Source organism: Colias eurytheme, chromosome 10, assembly GCF_061535395.1.
Source record: "Colias eurytheme isolate Ceu_HAF_F1 chromosome 10, ilColEury1 Martin Lab GWU primary, whole genome shotgun sequence".
NCBI classification, from domain to species: Eukaryota; Metazoa; Arthropoda; class Insecta; order Lepidoptera; family Pieridae; genus Colias; species Colias eurytheme.
The window spans coordinates 9,913,553-9,932,541 of record NC_142989.1 but is presented as its reverse complement, the minus strand read 5'-3'; the positions used below and the strand labels follow the sequence as shown (position 1 = coordinate 9,932,541).

The 18,989-nt window shown below is 35.0% G+C and overlaps 3 protein-coding genes across 3 annotated transcripts in view; 1 reads left to right on the top strand and 2 right to left on the bottom strand.

The window, feature by feature from the left end:
* Nucleotides 1-176: 176 nt before the first annotated feature.
* LOC149905413 (uncharacterized) lies at nt 177-3,321 on the bottom strand. Its single transcript, XM_090106572.1, has 3 exons — nt 3,140-3,321; nt 1,584-1,588; nt 177-820 (listed from the first exon to the last, which is right to left on the bottom strand). Exons 1-3 carry the CDS (start codon nt 3,319-3,321, stop codon nt 177-179), a joined length of 831 nt encoding a protein of 276 aa, XP_089962698.1.
* On the top strand, nt 1,936-13,820 carry LOC149905412 (tetratricopeptide repeat protein 21B-like). The gene is made up of 13 exons (XM_090106267.1): nt 1,936-2,155; nt 2,502-2,608; nt 3,587-5,648; nt 6,138-6,423; nt 6,665-6,858; nt 7,156-7,548; nt 7,770-7,874; nt 8,644-8,815; nt 10,138-10,294; nt 11,069-11,272; nt 11,686-11,784; nt 12,923-13,041; nt 13,298-13,820. Exons 3-13 carry the CDS (start codon nt 3,723-3,725, stop codon nt 13,534-13,536), a joined length of 3,894 nt encoding a protein of 1,297 aa, XP_089962393.1. The 5' UTR covers nt 1,936-2,155; nt 2,502-2,608; nt 3,587-3,722; the 3' UTR covers nt 13,537-13,820.
* A 917-nt stretch (nt 13,821-14,737) lies between these two features.
* The window catches only part of Vha100-2 (V-type ATPase subunit a family protein Vha100-2), a 37,392-nt gene continuing 33,140 nt past the window's right edge, over nt 14,738-18,989 (bottom strand). Inside the window, exons 10-15 of the mRNA XM_090106284.1 lie at nt 18,794-18,903; nt 18,316-18,443; nt 17,092-17,312; nt 16,243-16,462; nt 15,313-15,484; nt 14,738-14,905 (exon numbers count right to left, since the gene is read on the bottom strand). Coding sequence (XP_089962410.1) covers nt 14,809-14,905; nt 15,313-15,484; nt 16,243-16,462; nt 17,092-17,312; nt 18,316-18,443; nt 18,794-18,903 — 948 coding nt within the window. The 3' untranslated portion in view covers nt 14,738-14,808. The remainder of the gene's footprint in view (nt 14,906-15,312; nt 15,485-16,242; nt 16,463-17,091; nt 17,313-18,315; nt 18,444-18,793; nt 18,904-18,989) is intronic.

Sequence of the window (18,989 nt, the reverse complement as noted above, 5' to 3'; positions counted from 1 at the left end):
AATGCCAATTGTTTGTTGCCTATATTACAGCCATAATCGGTTAGGTATCATAAACAAAGCAGACTTGCTTTGTTACAATTATACTAAAATATGAATTAGATATATTAATTATTAATTTCATGAAATTTACATAGCTTTATCAATAACAGTCTGGATAACCGTTACATTGCATGCCTTTAAGTATTTGTGCATGTGTAATTTGTCGTACAAACTCCAGTAGTGGGGTTGAAAACGGATGTCGAAGGACAGGTGTAGGTGTACTGTTCGAGCGTGCCATCGCTAAGCTCTACACAAAGGTAGTACGTTTGGCACGTCGTGTCTGACGTGTCAGCGATCCTTCCAGACGTGGTACACGTGTCAGTAGTACTTGTACTATTATCAGACGTTGCTGTACAGGTGTAATTGGAATCGCAGTACGTTGTATTCGGATTGAAATAGGTCGTATTAGGACAGGTGAGCGTAGTTTCTTCGAACGTGCCATTGATGCTCACACATTGGATGTACGTTGAGCAGTCAGTTGAGTTGGAATCAGCAACGAATCCATCTTCGGTACAAACAGACGTGGTAGTATTCGTTGAATTTGTCGTATCTGTCACAGTACATTCGTAATCTGTGGTACAGACTTGTGTGGTCGGATTGAATAGAGATGTTGATGGACATGTATAGTTGTAAGATGTGAACGAACTGGTAGAACTGATGTAGACGCAAAGGTAATAGTTCTGGCATGTAGTGTCGTCTGGGTCAGCGAAGCGACCGGCGGTTGTGCAGTTTACTGCCGCGTGTGCCTGCCAAGCGGCACAGGATATCTGCAATATGCATTCTGTTACAATGAAAATTGCACAATACAATGAGTATATGATATCATAGCGTTGGATAATATATAGGTACACAATAATGCAAGACTTACATTCAGAATATTAAAACAAATAAATGAGAAGTGAAAATATTATGTCACCCACTTTACACTTATTAAAAATGAGACCCGAAAATTAAAAAAAAGCTACTACGAATATAATACATAATTCATAAGTAAAGAACAATTTACTTAAATAATATAAGTACTTACTATAAAAATCACAATTAATACTTTATCCGTCATCATTGATTCACAACAAAGTGGAAAAATCGTTATCCATTCGTCTTTTATACCTATTGCTAGAAAAATTACATTTATGGCACCAATAGCAATAAGCAATTTGGGTTTTGATAATGTCAATATAATCTTGAAATTAAACATGCCGCATACATAATATTATATTATCAATGAATCAATGCAATTATGTTACTTATCTTTAAAGCAATTTTCCTATATAAATTCGTAATAATTATTTTATTTACAGAGGTCAAGTACATTATTACAACAATAATATTAACCACACCGTTATCAAAATGAGTACATGGTTTTGTCTTAATTGTGTGTGTCTTTTTTTGCTTAAAAAAGGAAAAGATTAACACTCATTCCTCAAATTATTACTTTTATTACCTACATAAAAAAATATTCTTTAGCCGCTTGATTTATAAAATACCAATGTATCGGTACATTTAGTTTAGAAGTACAAAGTAGCAAGTATAGTCACGCGTACCTCGGCTAAAGTTATTTAATAAAAATAAAAAAATAAAATTTATTCAAACTTTAAAATATGGCGCCATTTGTGCATATTAATGAATGTTGCTATCGTAAAAAAACATAAGAAGGAATTACTATTGATACAAATCAAATTCTATTTAATCACGTATGTACATGATAAAAAATAACGTATAATTTGTTAGTTTTAGTTACTCTCTATTTTATTTCTTTTTCTGTTTCCAAGCTTTCTCATAAAATTTTGGCCCATTGGGCCATAAGGTTGACTGACTCGTTGACTGATGAGTGAGATGACTGATGACTGATGAGTGATGACATTGAATTTGACGTTGACAACTGATAATATTTTAATTTTTTTTCTTCAATTCTTGATAAATTGTATTAACTGCGCACTCACAGTTATCTATTTATTATTTTAGAATTTATTTTGAAGGATTCTTTGCAATATTCATTGGTTCAGTTAAATTAAAACATTTGGAATGCTGACAAGATCAAGGGCCTTCTCAACACAGGCGTTAAAAGTTGTCAACAATGTTGCTAGGCAACAGTTTGTAGTCAGCTTGAAGGATGGTATGTGCATTTTATTATAAAATTATAAAAGAATAGTTCAATGTTTACATCTAGTTAGGTTCATTTATTCGAGATTGACTTATTTTCAGTACACAAATTTATATAATATTATCAAAGGTGGTGGAAAAATCAGGGAGTCAATTAACTTTTATTGTAACTTTTTGTACTTGTTTAGAGCAAACCAAACATACTGATATATGTAATTTGTTTTAATATACATAATGTGGTAATTGATAGTTGTTTCATTAAACTTTCCGTCTCTGTTAATTATAATTTCTGATATAATTTTCCTGATTTGAAAATATGTGAAAATACTATTCATGAGTTTTTATCAAAATCATTCTAGCAGAAGCTACACTAAGCTATGAACAAAAGGGGAAAGAAATATCATTCAATCATACAGAGGTGCCTCCAGTGTTTCAAGGAAAAGGGGTTGGGAAATTACTGGGACAGGTAAATATATATTTTCTGATTTTTTAGGAATAATTGTGATAATATTTTGATAGTATCTTTTAGGCTATTTAACACATAAAACAAATTAAGCTTAACAATATTACTGATAAAAGCATGTATTTATTCAAGAATTCACTATTGGTATCTTTAATTTTGCAACCGATTAGATTAAGAGCAAAAAAAAAAGTAGAGCGAATAAATTATACAGTGGAATCCGTTTATAATGACATCGAAGGGAATCGACAAACACGTCATAATAAGCGGACGTCATACAAAGCGCTATGTGAAATGAAAAATCTTTTTTATCTAAATATGTATGTATTTAAGTATTTTAATACAGAAACATAGTATACTTGCATATGTATACGTACATATTAAATCAAAATTGCACGTAATCAGCAGATTATTATAATAACACATACAAGTGTATTTTTTTACTGTACGTACCTACACTGTAATTTTTGTCTGCTTTTGTTCTTTTCATTTTATTGTAAAAACAGTCTCTAATACTATTGTGTATAGAAGACATACCTAGCTTTGGTCAAATAATCATCTTCAATATTGCTGTGAACAAATCGTGAAAATAATTCTGGAGCTTTTAATGCCTCTTCTGCTAGTTGTTCCTTAGCACTAATGTTCTGTACGATATTTTCATCGGTGGGTACTTCGGATGTGAGGAGATCGACAGCTACAGCTGCTATCAATGACAACATAATCTTCCCACATTTCCGTGTAAAGAATCATGACGGTCATTATAACCAGACATAATTTATTAAAAATGGGTCATAATAAGCGGCATGTCACTGTAAGGGAAGTCAATATATCCGACTATTTATAAAGAATTTTATATGAAAACCAAACTTCGTAGTGCAATTACGTCATAATAACCGGTTGGTCAATATAGGCGGAGTCATAATAAACGGATTCTACTGTATTTAATTTCATATATCCTAATTTTTAACATGTTGTTTTTTTCAGCATGCATTTGAATATGCCCTCGAAAACAAACTAGATGTTACTTGCAGATGTCACTTCCTAGCGAAGTACTATCAGGATAACATCAATAAGTACAAAAATCTTAAAGTGAAACTTGACTTAGAGTAGTTTTAAGAAAATGGAGAACATATGGCATAGGTGTAACATACATTATTATTTAAGAGAGAAGTGTTTCGGTAAAGCTAAGGAAATTGCTAAGCATGCTTCAATACAATACAATGATTCGGCAGAATTTTTATTTTACCACGGTTTGGCGAACATACTTGAGGGACAGGTACAAACAGGTATACATGAATTGTCACAACTACAGTCTGATAAAGATGTGCAGTTGGCTGTTGTTATGGCACTCATCTATAGTTATAAACTAGTAAATACTATGGAAAGAGAAGAACTATATAATTTAGAAGCCAAATTAAAAGAAGAACGGAAGTATGCTAGTGCCACATCACTATACTTTGCTGGTTTGTTCCTGTTCTTTGCAGAAAAATATGAGAAAGCCACAGATTACATCAATAAATCATTGAGAAAAGATCCCAATTATCTAGATGCTATTATTCTAAAATCAAACAATGATATGTATATTAATTTGGATATGCATAATTCTATCTATGACTGCTTAGAATTAGTTTTGAGTAAAGACAATAAAAATATTGATGCTTTATTAGCGTTCGCTAAATTAAAATACCTGGTTAAAAAGCATGAAGAATCTAATTTAACGTTAGACAAATTAATAGTTCATCATCCAAGACAAGTTGTACCTTTGATTGAAAAATTGAAAAATGAATTTGCTTCACAGAAATGGGAGTCAGTTTATGATACCATTGAAAGAGTACTATCATTAGAACCTACTAATGTTGAAGGACTTAAAATAAGAATATTCATAGCGTTATGTAAGAATTCTGATTATATAGAAGCAGTGGATCAGTTAAATACCCTGTTTAATATATTAGAGAATGAAGAGAGCAATAATGCATATCAGTTTTATAATACTGCACAAACATTTTCGAAAGTGTGTGGAAGATCAAGTACTGTTATTTCACAAGTGTACAGATTCGCGCAATACGCATCGGAAATGTACTCTAATAATGTCGATTATTTGAGCGAAGTTGGCTACCAGTGCATTTTACAAGGCAAATACAAAGACGCGTTAAATTTCTTCAAAGCAGCAAGTAAAATAGACAGTAACTCAATAACTGCTTTGTGCGGTTTAACATTATGTCAAATGTATGATAATGGACCGACTGACCAAGTAGCGCAGCAAGTTGAATTATTGTTTGAAATGCAAGGAAATGACAAGTTTCCCATACTGTATTTACTATCAGCAAAATTGAATAGCAAAAATGCCAATGCCAAAACATTCTTGAACCAAGCATTTGAATCTCAACTGTCGTATGCAAATCAATATCCTTTCAGTTTGTCATACATAAAAAATCTCGATCCAGATTTCTTATTGGAGGTTTACAAAGAATATAAGAAGCATCTTCCTAAAAAGCCCTTTGTAATAACAAGCTATTTATTATACACCCAAGACGACAAAGATGTTTCAGCAGAAACGTGTTTGAACATGTTGAATATTGTATGTAATGCATGTCCTGGCTTAATACCAGCGCTTTATGAATTGGCCAAGTTAAGATTTCTATCTGGTCAGGCGTCGGAAGCCGAGAAATTGGCTTTACAAATTGGAGAACTCGATAATACTCATGCGGGAAGTCATGTGCTCTTAACTCAGATTTATATCCAACAGCAACAATATACAAAAGCCTCACAGTGCCTTGAAATGTGTTTGAGCTACAACTTTAAAGTGCGGGACAGTGCAATGTATCATTTTCTAAATGGAGTAATTATGAAGAACTTAAATCAACTACAGGATGCCTTGTCGTTTTTTTTGACAAGCGTACAGATATTGAATAGCAAGAATAACATTGGTTCAAATAAACAAATTGACGCAGACTTGAATATAATAGATAAAGCTACATTGTATTTCCAAGTAATAGAGTTGCAGACTGCATTAGGCCAATTTGGAGAAGCTGGGAAAACTATGCAGGTATTTCATGTTATTTTAATTTTTTATTGTCAACTTGCTGTTCCTCGCGGTTTCACCCGCATTGCTCCGCTCCTGTTGGTCTTAGCGTGATGATATATAGATGATAGCCTATAGCCTTCCTCGATAAATGGGCTATCTAACACCGAAAGAATTTTTCAAATCGGACCAGTAGTTCCTGAGATTAGCATGTTCAAACAAACAAACAAACTCTTCAGCTTTATAATATTAGTATAGATTACAGTTCAAAATTTTTTAATATTAGAATCTTATTTAGCTTTGTGTTTTTTTATATTGGTTGCTGATTTATTTGAATGTATAATATGATGATGAGTTATTCTTGAATAATAAATATCATTAATCCGTCAGTCCTCGGATCACAGACACAATAGAAAATCTATTGTGTCTCGGCCCGATCGGGCCGCTCGGTGGTCAATGGGTTAAAACATATAGACTATATCTCACTCACTGCATATTTTTATTTATACACAGGAAGCAATACAGGAATTCTCATACACGTCGGAAGAGAATCGTCTACTAATCGCTCGTGCAGATATAGCCTTAAAAAAGGGTGACATAGACAATGCTATAGACACACTGAACGATGTGAAACCGGGCCAGCCGTATTACTTCCAAGCTCATAGCAAAATGGCGCATATATATCTCAAAGAGAAGAAAGATCGGGCTATGTTCACTAATTGCTTCAAGGATATTGTCAGCAATCATCCAATGGCGGATGCGCATACTATGATGGGGGACGCTTTTATGTCCATTTTTGGTAATTTTTTATTGTTTTGGTACTAAAGTCTGTAAATTAAGTTTTATTTATACATAAGTAAGCTATTTTTGTTGTTAAACAGATGCAAAAAAATGTTACAGTGTTTTAGGAGTGGATTTTGATAAAGAAAAAAAAAACTATTAGTTCTGTTAAATAGACATACAATTTCCTTAACTTTTTGCTGCAATTTGTTATTTTTTTAATTGATTTTTTCTTTCAATATACTTTCATATTCTTACAGAGCCAATACAAGCAGCGGAATCGTACGAATCGGCGCTAAAAGGCAATCCCAAAGACATACAATTGGTCAAAAAACTTGGCGCTGCGTTGATGAAAATGCATGAATATGACAAGGCAATACAGCATTATGAAAATGCCATAAAACTGACCAATGACGATGAACTTAGATTTGAACATCTTGAACTCCTTATCAAGGTATAGTAGTCATTTGTTTTATTTTTTAAAACGGTTAATTAAACTGTATTTTTTTTCTTATGCATATGCGAAAAAATAATATTTTAGGATTCACCTATTTTTTTATAGTATATAATAAAAAAAGCTGATTTTTTTACCTAGGAAATCATGAATTCTGATAATAAATAAGAGTGATAATGGTACAAAAAGCAGCAAATAACGCATAACACTTAGAACACATACACGCACGTACATAAACATATCAACACTAACAGTAGTCATTTAGCAGTATTTCTTGAAGTACCTTTATAATTTCAGCTAAAACAATACGACAAGGTCGATTCAGTTATATCGTCCGAACTAAACCAACCGAGCAATAAAGAAAAAGATACGGCAACATTAAAAAAGCGCATAAAACTGCTTCTAGTGCAAGCAAGAAGTAGGGAATTGAAAAACCCCGCTACAACAAACACTAACTTAATCCTAGCGGAAGCTAAAGATCTGCAAAATGCGGTGTTAAAAAGAGTAGAGATAGACTCGAAAGCAGACATACAAGAAGAGAAAGAGAAGATGTCTTCTATTCTCTGTTTGCTAGCGAAAGTCAAGGCGTATAAGGAACCGGCTGTTGCTACTAATTTGCTGTCTGAAGCTCTTATTTATTCGCCCAGGAATTCGGAAACTTTATTGGCATTGGCCAAGTTGTATGCACAGGTGAATAAATCGATAAATTATTTTTTATAACGGGGTTCACTTAGTTCTTCACTTACCTATAGTGCCTTGAGATCTTTTGCATTTGATTTTTGTAAAGTCGAAAAAAAATCACAGATCGTTGGCAAAAAAATATATTGCTTCATTGCGAGATAGGAATAAAATAAAATATTTCAACCTAGATATTATATTATAGACTCATAAATATCTTGATAATTTTTCAGATGAACAATCCAGAAAAATGTGAACAGACATGTGGAATTCTCTTGAATTCTGATCCTAACAATGAATCCGCGGCTGTTATGATGGCTGACTTGGCTTTCCGGAAGGTAATATTGTTAATACTATTAAAAATAAAAGTTATTATAAAAGCCGCGAGAACACCATTTGATTTATTTTTCTGTGAATTTTATTTACTTGATATGAACAATAAAGGAATATGTAACGATACAACAAATATGCGTGGAGCATTTTAATATTAAAAGTTTAAAGAGCATGACATTATGTTTTACTAGTAAAGGCCTGTTTTTATTTTATTTACCAATTTATATATGCATTTATAATTAAAACCAGTAAACTTTTCGTGGTCCTTCGAGCCGATATCAGAACAAAAAACCCCGATAAATCAATAGTGATGGTTCCACTCTTCCGTAGCGCTATAGCATGTACAAATAAAATATTATGCTTTTTGTTTTATATGTTACTAGCGGTCCGCCCCGGCTTCGCCCGTGGTACATATTTCGTAATAAAAAGTAGCCTATGTCCTTTCTCGGGTATCAAAATATCTCCATACCAAATTTCAAGTAAATTGCTTCAGTAGTTTAGGCGTGATTGAGTAACAGACAGACAGAGTTACTTTCGCATTTATAATATTAGTATGGACTAGCAAACCGGGCGAACTCCATTTCGCCACCAAAGACACCTTTTCTTTGCTATAAACCTCACGAAGCCACCTCACCTCACCTTTCCAGTGAATGCAAAACCGTGGAAATCGGTCCGTGCGTTCTTGAATTATAGCGCCAGGAAGGAAAACCCGACTTATTTTTATAGACTTATTTTTATATAGTAGACAATTTATATAAACATGGTACATTACAGGTAGATCTAGAAACAGCACAACGTCACTTGACCCAGATACTATCAGTGAAGCCCAACAGTTGGGAAGCGCTCGCGCAGCTCATAGAAGTGCAGTGGAGACGCGGTTCGCTAGCTGAAGTGGAATCGGCCTTAGAACGTTCTAGAGAAGCAATCGGGAAGAATGAGGATCTTGGTAAAGAGACAATTATTTTTCTAATACATTGACCGGTTGGAGGGTGGGGGAGAGGGGGAACTTCCCAATCGCATTACTTATTAATTAGTAGAAGTCCATATGTCGCTGGTTCAAATCCGGCTCGAAGGACCACTAAATGTACGAGCCGAGTAATTAATATAATTCTGTTTAATTATAATCACAATGAGTACGGTATATGGTAGTTTTATTATGGTATCCTGAGTGGTATCCTTTTTTGGCGCACGCAACCTCACAAATTTTGATGGTTTTATTATTATTTTGTTTTAGTTTACTTTATTTTTTTCTTATTTTTTAAACTTCGAACTTTGTAATGTTTATTATGTACTTGTGAGTTGTGTGTTTTGAAATAAATGATTTCTTTCTTTCTTTCTTTCAATGCGGTTATTACTTTATCGTGATATTTCTTTATAAGTTCATTCACATCATTGCATTCGATTTTAGATATCACACTAACACGCATTATACTGCATGTTGCGTGTCAACGCACGTACACACGTACTCAATAACGCCTGCCTACGTTTTGAGGATTATTTATTTATTTACTCTTTATTGTACAACAGTCTTATAAAAACCGCACACACGCGCGTGTTACTTCACTTGTAGGCGCATGATTTGAATGAACGTGCATGGATACATTTTACATATTTGTCTTGGACAATGTTTGTTTTCAACAAAAACGTCAATGCACGCGTTCACGCGCTACGCTGCGTAGTGCTACATATGTACATACAGTGTAATAATCGCCTCACTGCACGATTTTCTTCGCGTCTAATGGGTTATTGTGATGAGAATGCGCATATGCACGGAAGATGCGCTCCAAAATTAATTATTCAATGATTTATTGTCCAGTATGACACCGTGTTTGTTGACCGCCTCCTCGGTACAGTGGTTGACGCGTGAGCGTAGAACCGAGGGGTCCTGGGTTCGATTCCCGGTGGAGACGAAAAAAAAAATGTCTCGGTCTGGCAGGACACAGAAGGCTGATCACCTACTTGTCCCTAAAGAAAAATCGATCAGTGGAACAGATGTATGAATAATGCATCTGCCCCCTACCCCACTACGGGGACACGGGACTTCACTTATGACACCGTGTTTTCATATAGTATCCATTTTTGAAGTGAAAACTTCTTTAGCGGCGTTGGGTATAAAATCTTAAACTCGCGTCAGGACACGTGACCTGATCGAAAAAGCGGATGGATATCAAACATGCTCAACGTTATAATCAAGTTTTCACTTCTGTCGGCACTTCCGGAGTGCAACCCGTCTTTTTTTTATTTAAAATACCTCATACACTGTTGCAGGCTACTCATACTGCGAGGGCCTATACTCCGCGTACCAGGGCAAAGTGAACGCAGCGCTGCGGCAGCTGAACGCAGCTCGGCGCGTGGCGCGCTGGGCGAGCGGGGCCGCGCGCCGCATGGTGCTGCTGTGCCTCGCGCAGCACGCGCTGAGGGAGGAGTGAGTGTGCAAGAGTGTACTGACGCCTTTTTGAAGTGAAACTTCTTTATCGGGGTTGGACAAAAATTTAGTGTAACATTTTTGCGTTACGCCATACTCGTGACATTTTAAGGTCATAAAGAAGTTTCACTTACTACGTGTGTACTCTAGTACACGCATACATTTTTTTTAACGTTGGGAAATGCATTTACGCATCCCCCTCTGTAGTTTTTCTGCGTAGGGGGTATGTGGGACTCGCGAGAAGCCATACCCTCTAAAACCCAACGGTGGCCACTGTTCACCTTCGGCGGCAGGGGTTAACAGCCAGGCCTTATACCCCCACCGACGTGTACTGACGCCTGCGTTATAGAAGAAACACATACAGTCACGCCCACACAATAACACACACACACACTTACGCACACACACACGAATATATACGCACTCATACGCGCATTCGCACACACGCGCGTATAATCGATCACGCACACAAACGCAGATATAGGCACTCACGCGCGTTTAATCACTCACTCGCGTATAATCACACGCGCGTTTAATCACTCACGCGCGTATTATCACTCACGCGCGTATAATCACTCACGCGCGTATAATCACTCACCCGCATATGATCACTCAAGCGTATAATAATCACTCACCCGCATTCATTTAGTTATGCGTGAACAGAGTATCGATATGCACTATGCAGTTTATAAATTATCAGTAAAAATGTTAGTTGAAGCAAATATTATAAAATAAACTTATTCGCTTAAAATAACCAATTTTATAACTTTTCAGCGATACCCGAATTCTAGCATTGCGCACGGCAGAGAAACTGCTTCTAGAAGTTTCGCCATCGGAACGGAAAGGGCTCCATGCATTATTGCAACTGGCTTCAAAACTAAAGTCGAACGCAGAAAGAGTGCTACAAGAGCTATTGCCGTCCGTCAGTGAGGAGGGGGCACATGACGATCCATATGTTATATTGGCTATAGCTAATGCGTAAGTTGTAGCGTTTTTAGGGTTCTGTACCGAAAGGGTAAAACGGAACCCTATTACTGAGACTTCGACGTCCGTCTGTTTGTCTCCAGGCTGTATCTTATAAACCGTGAAAGCTGAAATTTTCACAAATGATGTATTTTCCGTTGCCGCTATAATAACAACACTAAAAATTAAAAAAATAAATATAAATGCGCGAGTCCGACTCGCACTTGGCCGGTTTTTTTAATTATATCAACAGAAGTAGTTTAGGACTCTATTTTGTTTGTTAAAGTACATTCATAGTTGTTCTAATATTTCTAAACTCCAGTCAGTTGAACAGTTTAGGTTATTTATTATTTATATTTAACCTAACTATTAAATATCTATTATATCCAAAAATGGGCGATATTTTCATATATGCTTTTTTTTCTCAGGTATAATATTGTCAAGCAACCGACACGCGCGAAAAATATATTGAAGAGAACAATATCATCTATACCTTGGACACCGGAAAATGCAGATGGCCTGGAAAAGTAAGAATTATTTTACTCATCTAAAGAAGTAAATTTTCGTAAATTATTTGACAGATAAGCTAAACTAAACATTTGACAACGTAAACGTAAGGATCATATACGTTACCTATTGAGTAGAAATAATAAATAATAATTTGGAAAATCCAAAAGTGCACGCTTAGACCCTGAAAAATGAAAGGGTTCTATTCCTGAGCATACTCAAGCGTAAGAGAAAAAAAAAGACTCGATTAGTAAAGTATTTCGGTCGCTATCGTGTTAACAAGAAAAAGGATCCGCACATACAGACACACGGACGTCCAAGACAGAACTTTTTTAAACTGTTCTTTAACTAGTTTAAATAACAAAAATGACATCAAAAATATCATGAACGTTAAAAATAGTGTTTTTTCTTAATATGTGTGTGTATGTATTATCTTACAAGTGCAATGTATGATACATAAAGACATTTTAAGTTTGAAAAATCAGATGTTTTGCGCGAAGTGACAGTAGTACCCACCTCAACGCTTCGCTTATGAGGCGTGCAATAGGGTTAGAGAAAGAGTTCAATAGATACATGTGTTTTACTAAATTACTACTCTTTTCACCTATTCTAATACTAATATTATAAGTGCGAAAGTTTGTGAGGATGTGTGTGTGTGTGTGTGTTTGTTACTCTTTCACTTCACGCAAATTCTACTGAACCGATTATAATGAAATTTAGCACACATATAGAGGGTAACTTGGATTAACACATAGAATAGGTTTTATCCCGGAAGTCCAACGGGAACGGGAACTATGTCGGTTTTCCTTTGAAAACGCGGGCGAAGCCACGGGCGGTAATCTAGTTCTAATATACGTAGTAAAGCAAAAGAACTTTTTTCTTACTAGGTCAATGTTGTAAACAAATCAATGTCACCTAATCTTATTCCTATACTAGCTGCTCCGCGCGGTTTCACCCCCGTGGCTCCACTCCTGTTGGTCGTATGTGATGATATATAGCCGATAGCCTTCCTCGATAAATGGGCTATCTAACACCGAAAGAATTTTTCAAATCGGACCAGTAGTTCCCGAGATTGGCGCGTTCAAACAAACAAACTTTTCAGCTTTATAATGTTAGTATAGATTATTTTATATTATCATTCTCTCTTTATACTTTAAGATGCTGGTTAGAAGTAGCAGACAACCAGATAAACTCTGGTCGAACGGATGCTGCAAAGGAGCTATTAGCAAAGGTGCTAACACACAACAAATCTTGTGTGTCTGCTTATCAGTACTTGGGTATGTATTTTTTTGTCTATAAGTGAGCTTTTTATACAAAAAAAATACTTTAAAATTTAAATTCTTGATCAGTAGGTAAAATAGTATTTATGATGCAGTAGTTTAAATTGAACTATTGCATATGGCAATCTGAAGCTGTTTAAAATTGTAATTGTAATAGGTACTTAAGTATTTTTCTAATTGCACCTAATTTCTCCTACATAAAATCTTAACAAATCAATTTGCCGGAACTCTAAACAATAATATTTTTTCTCAGGTTACTTATCGGAAAAGGAACAAAACTACAAGAGCGCGGCATACAACTACGAAAACGCGTGGGTTCACTCGGCCAAGAGCGATCTAGCCATTGGTTATAAACTATCATATGCGTATTTAAAATTAAAGAAGTATCCAGAATGTATAGTCGTTTGTAGACAGATACTGAAAATACACCCAGAATATCCTAAGATCAAAAAGGAGATATTGGAAAAAGCTAAAACTAATTTGAGAACGTGATTTTTTTGTCACTGCAGTCAGTTAGCAGCACGCACAATTAATTATTTATTTTGTTCATGGAATAATATTACGTAAAAATATGTAAAATTATTTTTGATGAAATGTTACTAAATTTCTTGGCCTTACTATTACATGTATAATTTTGTGAATTTAGCAAATATATAAATATTTACTCACTCAGAATTTGTATGTAAAGATTTCACAGTAGATGATAAATTGTTATTTTTGTCATACTATTATGTGCCTTTTTGTCTGTGTTACTAAGATTGAAGTTGGTTTAAGCACTATGTTAATGTAATGTTCGAAATAAAACACATAAAACAGGACTAATTAGTTTTATTGCATTCTAAAAACATATATAATAATTTATCATTTTCTTAAAATACCTATTATCAAGAAAGATGAAACTATATTTTATCCATATTTACATAATTTCTTATGAATGCAAATTCTATACAAAATTTTTGAAGTGAAACTTCTCGCATTGATAGTAAAATTTCAAGGTCGCGTCATGGCAATATCATCACTTGATATAGTAAAGACGATTTTGGTATCTTTGAATTTGATATTTTGGTTTTATGCCATTCAAATGCTTTATAATTTTTAAAGATTAGAAAAAAATCGATCACGAGGCGGGATTCGAACCCGTGTCCTTCACGCCAATCCGGGGTAGATGCCTCGACTAACTCTGTCACCGCGGGATCACGTCCCGCCAGAGCAATCGAATTTAGTCTATTCTTTCAGTTTTGTAGTTTTATGTAAGGGACACATTCCGCACCATTGAAATAATTGACTACTTACTATCTCCTTAGACTATCTTAACCAATATGAAATATTATTTCAATAATTATTAACTACGATATAGCAACGAATAATTGACTACTATCTCAACCAATACGAAAATAATATTTCAATAATTAACTACAATATTGTAACGATGGAATGAGGCCTTGAATTTGATATTTTGGTTTTTTGGCATTGAAATGCTTTATAAATATAAGATTGACGGAAGACGCGGGCTCGAATCCTGTCTCGTGATCGAATTTCTATCCTTTAAAATCTTTGAATCTTGTCAAAGAAGTTTCACTTCTAACACGTGTGCTCGGCATACACGCTCTTTTTTGTTATACGTTCCTTTTTGTATATGTAACTTAGTTCAAGCACTATGTCATTTATGAATGTTCGAAATAAAACACATAAAAACAAGACTAAATATTTTTATTGCATTCTAATTGTGACCTTATCGTCATACATATTGATTCTAAAACGAGTTTAATCTTCACCGTCCTCTTGTTCGAGAATGGTTTTGAAGCAGAAGGGCTGGAAGATGTATCCCAGACCGGCGTAGAATTTGCTCATGAACTCCACCCTGGAAATAAAAAACATATGTGTAAAATAGTTGTTTTGATATAATCATTGAATGAACAGTACATTTAGACAACTTTACTATAGCTTTCGAATATATATGGTTTGAAAATACTATATGCTTTACGAGTAAAAAAAATATATTATAGTACATGACTCAATAGTAACCCTAGTTAAATGTGAACTTAACGATAATAATTCTTCTTCATGATTTCCTTAACAACTGATTATGATACTATCAGGTCTATTGATTATTTAAGATAGAATTCAGAATACACTTAAAACCTTCCTCTTGAATCACTCTATCTATTAAAAAAAACAAATCAAAAATCCGTTGCGTAGTTTTAAAGATTTAAGGATACTTAGGGACAGAGAAAGCGACTTTGTTTTATACTATGTAGTGAAGCTTACCAATGCAAACGCAGGGTGTGAAGGAAAGCAGACAATCCCTCCATCATGACCAGAATGGCGAGTGTGAACAGCGCCCAGAAGCAGAACGCTACGTACAGCTTGATGGCTCCCACGTAGCCTTCTGTTTTGAGGCCCATGGCTAACACCATGTTCCATAGCACTTCGGATAACTCTGTAATGTTAATGATAATGATTAGAAAATGTTATGATACTAAATTTTTGACGTGACAACGTCGTATAATACGGTAGAGCCGGCTGCACGCACGAAAAAACATGACTCATGCGGCGTTACCTCGCTCTGAGGCGTTCCATGTAAGGCTTGAAGTGCAAGCGAGAGCGCGGAACGAGCGACAAAGAAGCACAACCGGACGTTGTCACGTTCAACTATCGTCAGTACACCGACTTTACAGACAACCAATTTTTTTGGGTTACATCTAGCTTGGAATTGAAATAAACATGAAGAGTTAAATATTACCAGGTACCATTAGTTTAAATATATATGAAGGAAAAGCAATATTAATAATGTTTATGGATTAGCTAAGTACCTAATATTAAGGCTTGTTTTCATCATATTTTAGTTATAGTTAAGGATACTATCAAATTTAACAACGGTAACGGTGATTTTAACAGTGACAACGGACAGCGTATTTTTTTAGCATTGTTAAAGTTATCAGGCTCAAGACAAATTACATCTTTTGTATTCGACGCTTCTGTCAGTTATTTAACGTTGTCAATAACTTTAATCGGTGATCGGGTCGTTATAGTTAGTGCCCTGTGTCAGGCTCCTGAAAAACAGTTTACAACTATATTAGGAGTCTAGGTCATTAAATTTTTGTAAGATATAATGGTGCAAATAAATGATTTATTATTTATTAATTATTATTATTAGTGTTAAAATTATAACGTTTTCTATAAAATTGTCGTACTTACCAGCATGAGCAAGCGAAAGCGCCCACAGTCGCAAATAGGACGCAGTGTGGGAAATAGTACTGAGCACATATTCAATAGTATGGATTGCTTGGTGTATCATCACTTCGCTGAAGGCCTCGTCCTCGTGGTCGTGGGACTCCGCCTTTGGTTTGGGGGCTTCGCTGATATCAGTTTGTTCTTGGAGCTCGATGCCTTGCACGTTGCCGTTCGCTTGTTCGGGCTTAAAACAAAAAAAAATCAAATTAATGGTAGTCTCGAAGAGATCGCTGCCTAACGATAAGGCCGCCATTTGTACACACTTGCATCTGTTAACTGTTTGTTCTTTTTCTGCATTTTATGTAAATCTTGTGTGTGTGCAATAAACTATTATCTATCTATCTATCTAAAAAATAATAATAGACCCAAAAACTTGGAATTTAGGACGACCTGGTACTTTATTAAAAGAAATTGGAAGATATGATCTTGTTTTTTTATGATATTTCTTCAGTTGGTTCGACTTGAAATTAATACGAAACACTACTAATAATTTTAAAGATTTTTTCCTGTTAGCTAACTATATACATTTTGTCAAACTAAAACGCGCTAAGCGCGTCACACACGGTGAAGAAATTTTGTGTCAGTGTTTCGAGTCATTTGTAACAGGATGGCGGTTCTACAGGGGTCTTAGTACGCAATGACAAAAAGAAAAATGATGGTCAGAACGCTGATACCGGATACCTTAAGATACTGTAATATTTTATATTAGAGAATCTTAACATAAAATATTATAGTATCTTCACCGTGTGTGACGCGCTTTATGCTTCAATAGCTTACCTCTAATTAATCTTTTTTTTTGCCTTAAAATCTTACCTTATCATGCTTCTTCTTAGTGGCCAACAAATACAACGGTTTCCCGAGCAACATGACGGGTATACACGCGAGAGCCACAAGCACGAAGACCCTCTGCAGCTGACCCTGACCCTCGAACATGAACTCCTTACACCCTGGTTCTGGCTCGTTGCTGGAGAACAGCATCATGTTGATGAACAGGATCAGCACGGATGGCGCGCAGCCTTGCGTGTAGGCTTGGTCTGGAAACGAATTACATATATACATTAGATATGGTACGAAAAACTATTTTTTTATGGCATCCACTGGAATCAAGGACATGTCAAAATAATAATAATAAATAAAAAAGACGGGTTGCACTCCGGGAGTGCCGGCAGAAGTGAAAACTTTATTAACGTTGAGCATGTTTGATATTTTGGAATGGTATCCGACTTACGCTTTTTCGATCAGGTCACGTGTCCTGACGCGAGTTTAAGATTTTATACCCATTACAGAAAAAGTGCTCAACGCCGCTAAAGAAGTTTTCACTTCAATAATAAAATGGTCTTTATTTGGTTCTCACAACATTAAAAGGTTACAAAAACTTAGTAATATGTACTACACAATGTACCTACAGTAGAAGATAACGTTGTGAGAAACTGGTGCCTACATAGAAGTCTGAGGTACAGGTCACCAGCCCCCCTCGCGGATATCATACGAGAATACACAAGTTTACGTACGTACATAATGCATAAAGTTTTAAAAATTAAAATAAAGTCCACCTAGCATTTAATTCGAGGTATTAATATGCAAAGTGTGAACATGAATACTATCATCAAAGTATTTGTATCGTCCTAGTACTTACGTAGAAAGCTAGTATATGTGAATTTGAAAAGCGCCCATGTCGCTGTCGTAATAATGACGTCATGTTCGCGATGACGATATCGCAAATCAATACAGTACTTTAAATTTTAATTGGAAAAATGGATATGCAATGAAAAAATAAAAATTACTAAATAATTTAATCGTGTGAAGGGAAAATTGACAAAAAAAAATCCTTTGATATAAGAAACTAGCTTTCCGCCCGCGGCTTCGCCCGCTTTGTCCAAAACATAATAAATTATATACTAAAACCTTCCTCTTGAATCAATCTATCTATTAAAAAACCGCATCAAAATCCGTTGCGTAGTTTTAAAGATTTAAGCATACAAAGGGACATAGGGACAGAGAAAGCGACTTTGTTTTATACTATGTAGAGATTATTACCTTCAGAGAAAGTGCTGTAGGCAACCCATTTGAAGAACATCATGAACACCATGTATAAGAAAAGAAGACATAGGAAAATAACTTGGGGCAAGAACTCCAGGATGATTGAGTAGCGGCGCTTGAAGAAGCTGCAAATAATATTTATTGTTAGTCCAAATTTTTAGGTTATTTTTTGCATCTATTTAGTACCGCTTTGTTATTAAGTTCACAAATAAACGATCGTGGTAAACGAGCCTCAAGATTCGTCGTCATTCAAAACAGATCTTATTGCAAGAACATATTATGTTTGGTCCTTTGAGCCGGATAATTTTATTAAATTTTAGACTATTTTGTGAGAGTAAGTTAATTTATTATTCCTATCTATTATCCCATCCGGAACAGAGTTTATCCATGAGACAAATGTTCAATTAATATTTTAGTTTTTCATAATTTCAAAGAAAACGATATCAGTAAAAATTCGTTAAAAGCGGTAACTTACTTGTAGTTGACGACACTCATGCACACACCAAAGATCATGTGAACAACACCGAAAATGATTGACAGCTTCATTTTGTAAGAGTTAAGGAAAATGATCTTGTTGTCAGCAGTCTGGAAATAGAAAATTATATTACAATCTATTCTATTATACTATAGTATTTGTCTTAAAAATTCAGATTTAAAGATGTTAACTTAGA

Coding starts and splice junctions, on each gene's coding strand:
- LOC149905412 (XM_090106267.1), top strand. CDS start 3,723: ATGGAGAACATATGGCATAGGTGTAACATACATTATTATTTAAGAGAG. Junction 5,649..6,137: donor AAGCTGGGAAAACTATGCAG/GTATTTCATGTT, acceptor ATTTATACACAG/GAAGCAATACAGGAATTCTC. Junction 8,816..10,137: donor CGGGAAGAATGAGGATCTTG/GTAAAGAGACAA, acceptor ACACTGTTGCAG/GCTACTCATACTGCGAGGGC.
- LOC149905413 (XM_090106572.1), bottom strand. CDS start 3,321: ATGTTGTCATTGATAGCAGCTGTAGCTGTCGATCTCCTCACATCCGAA.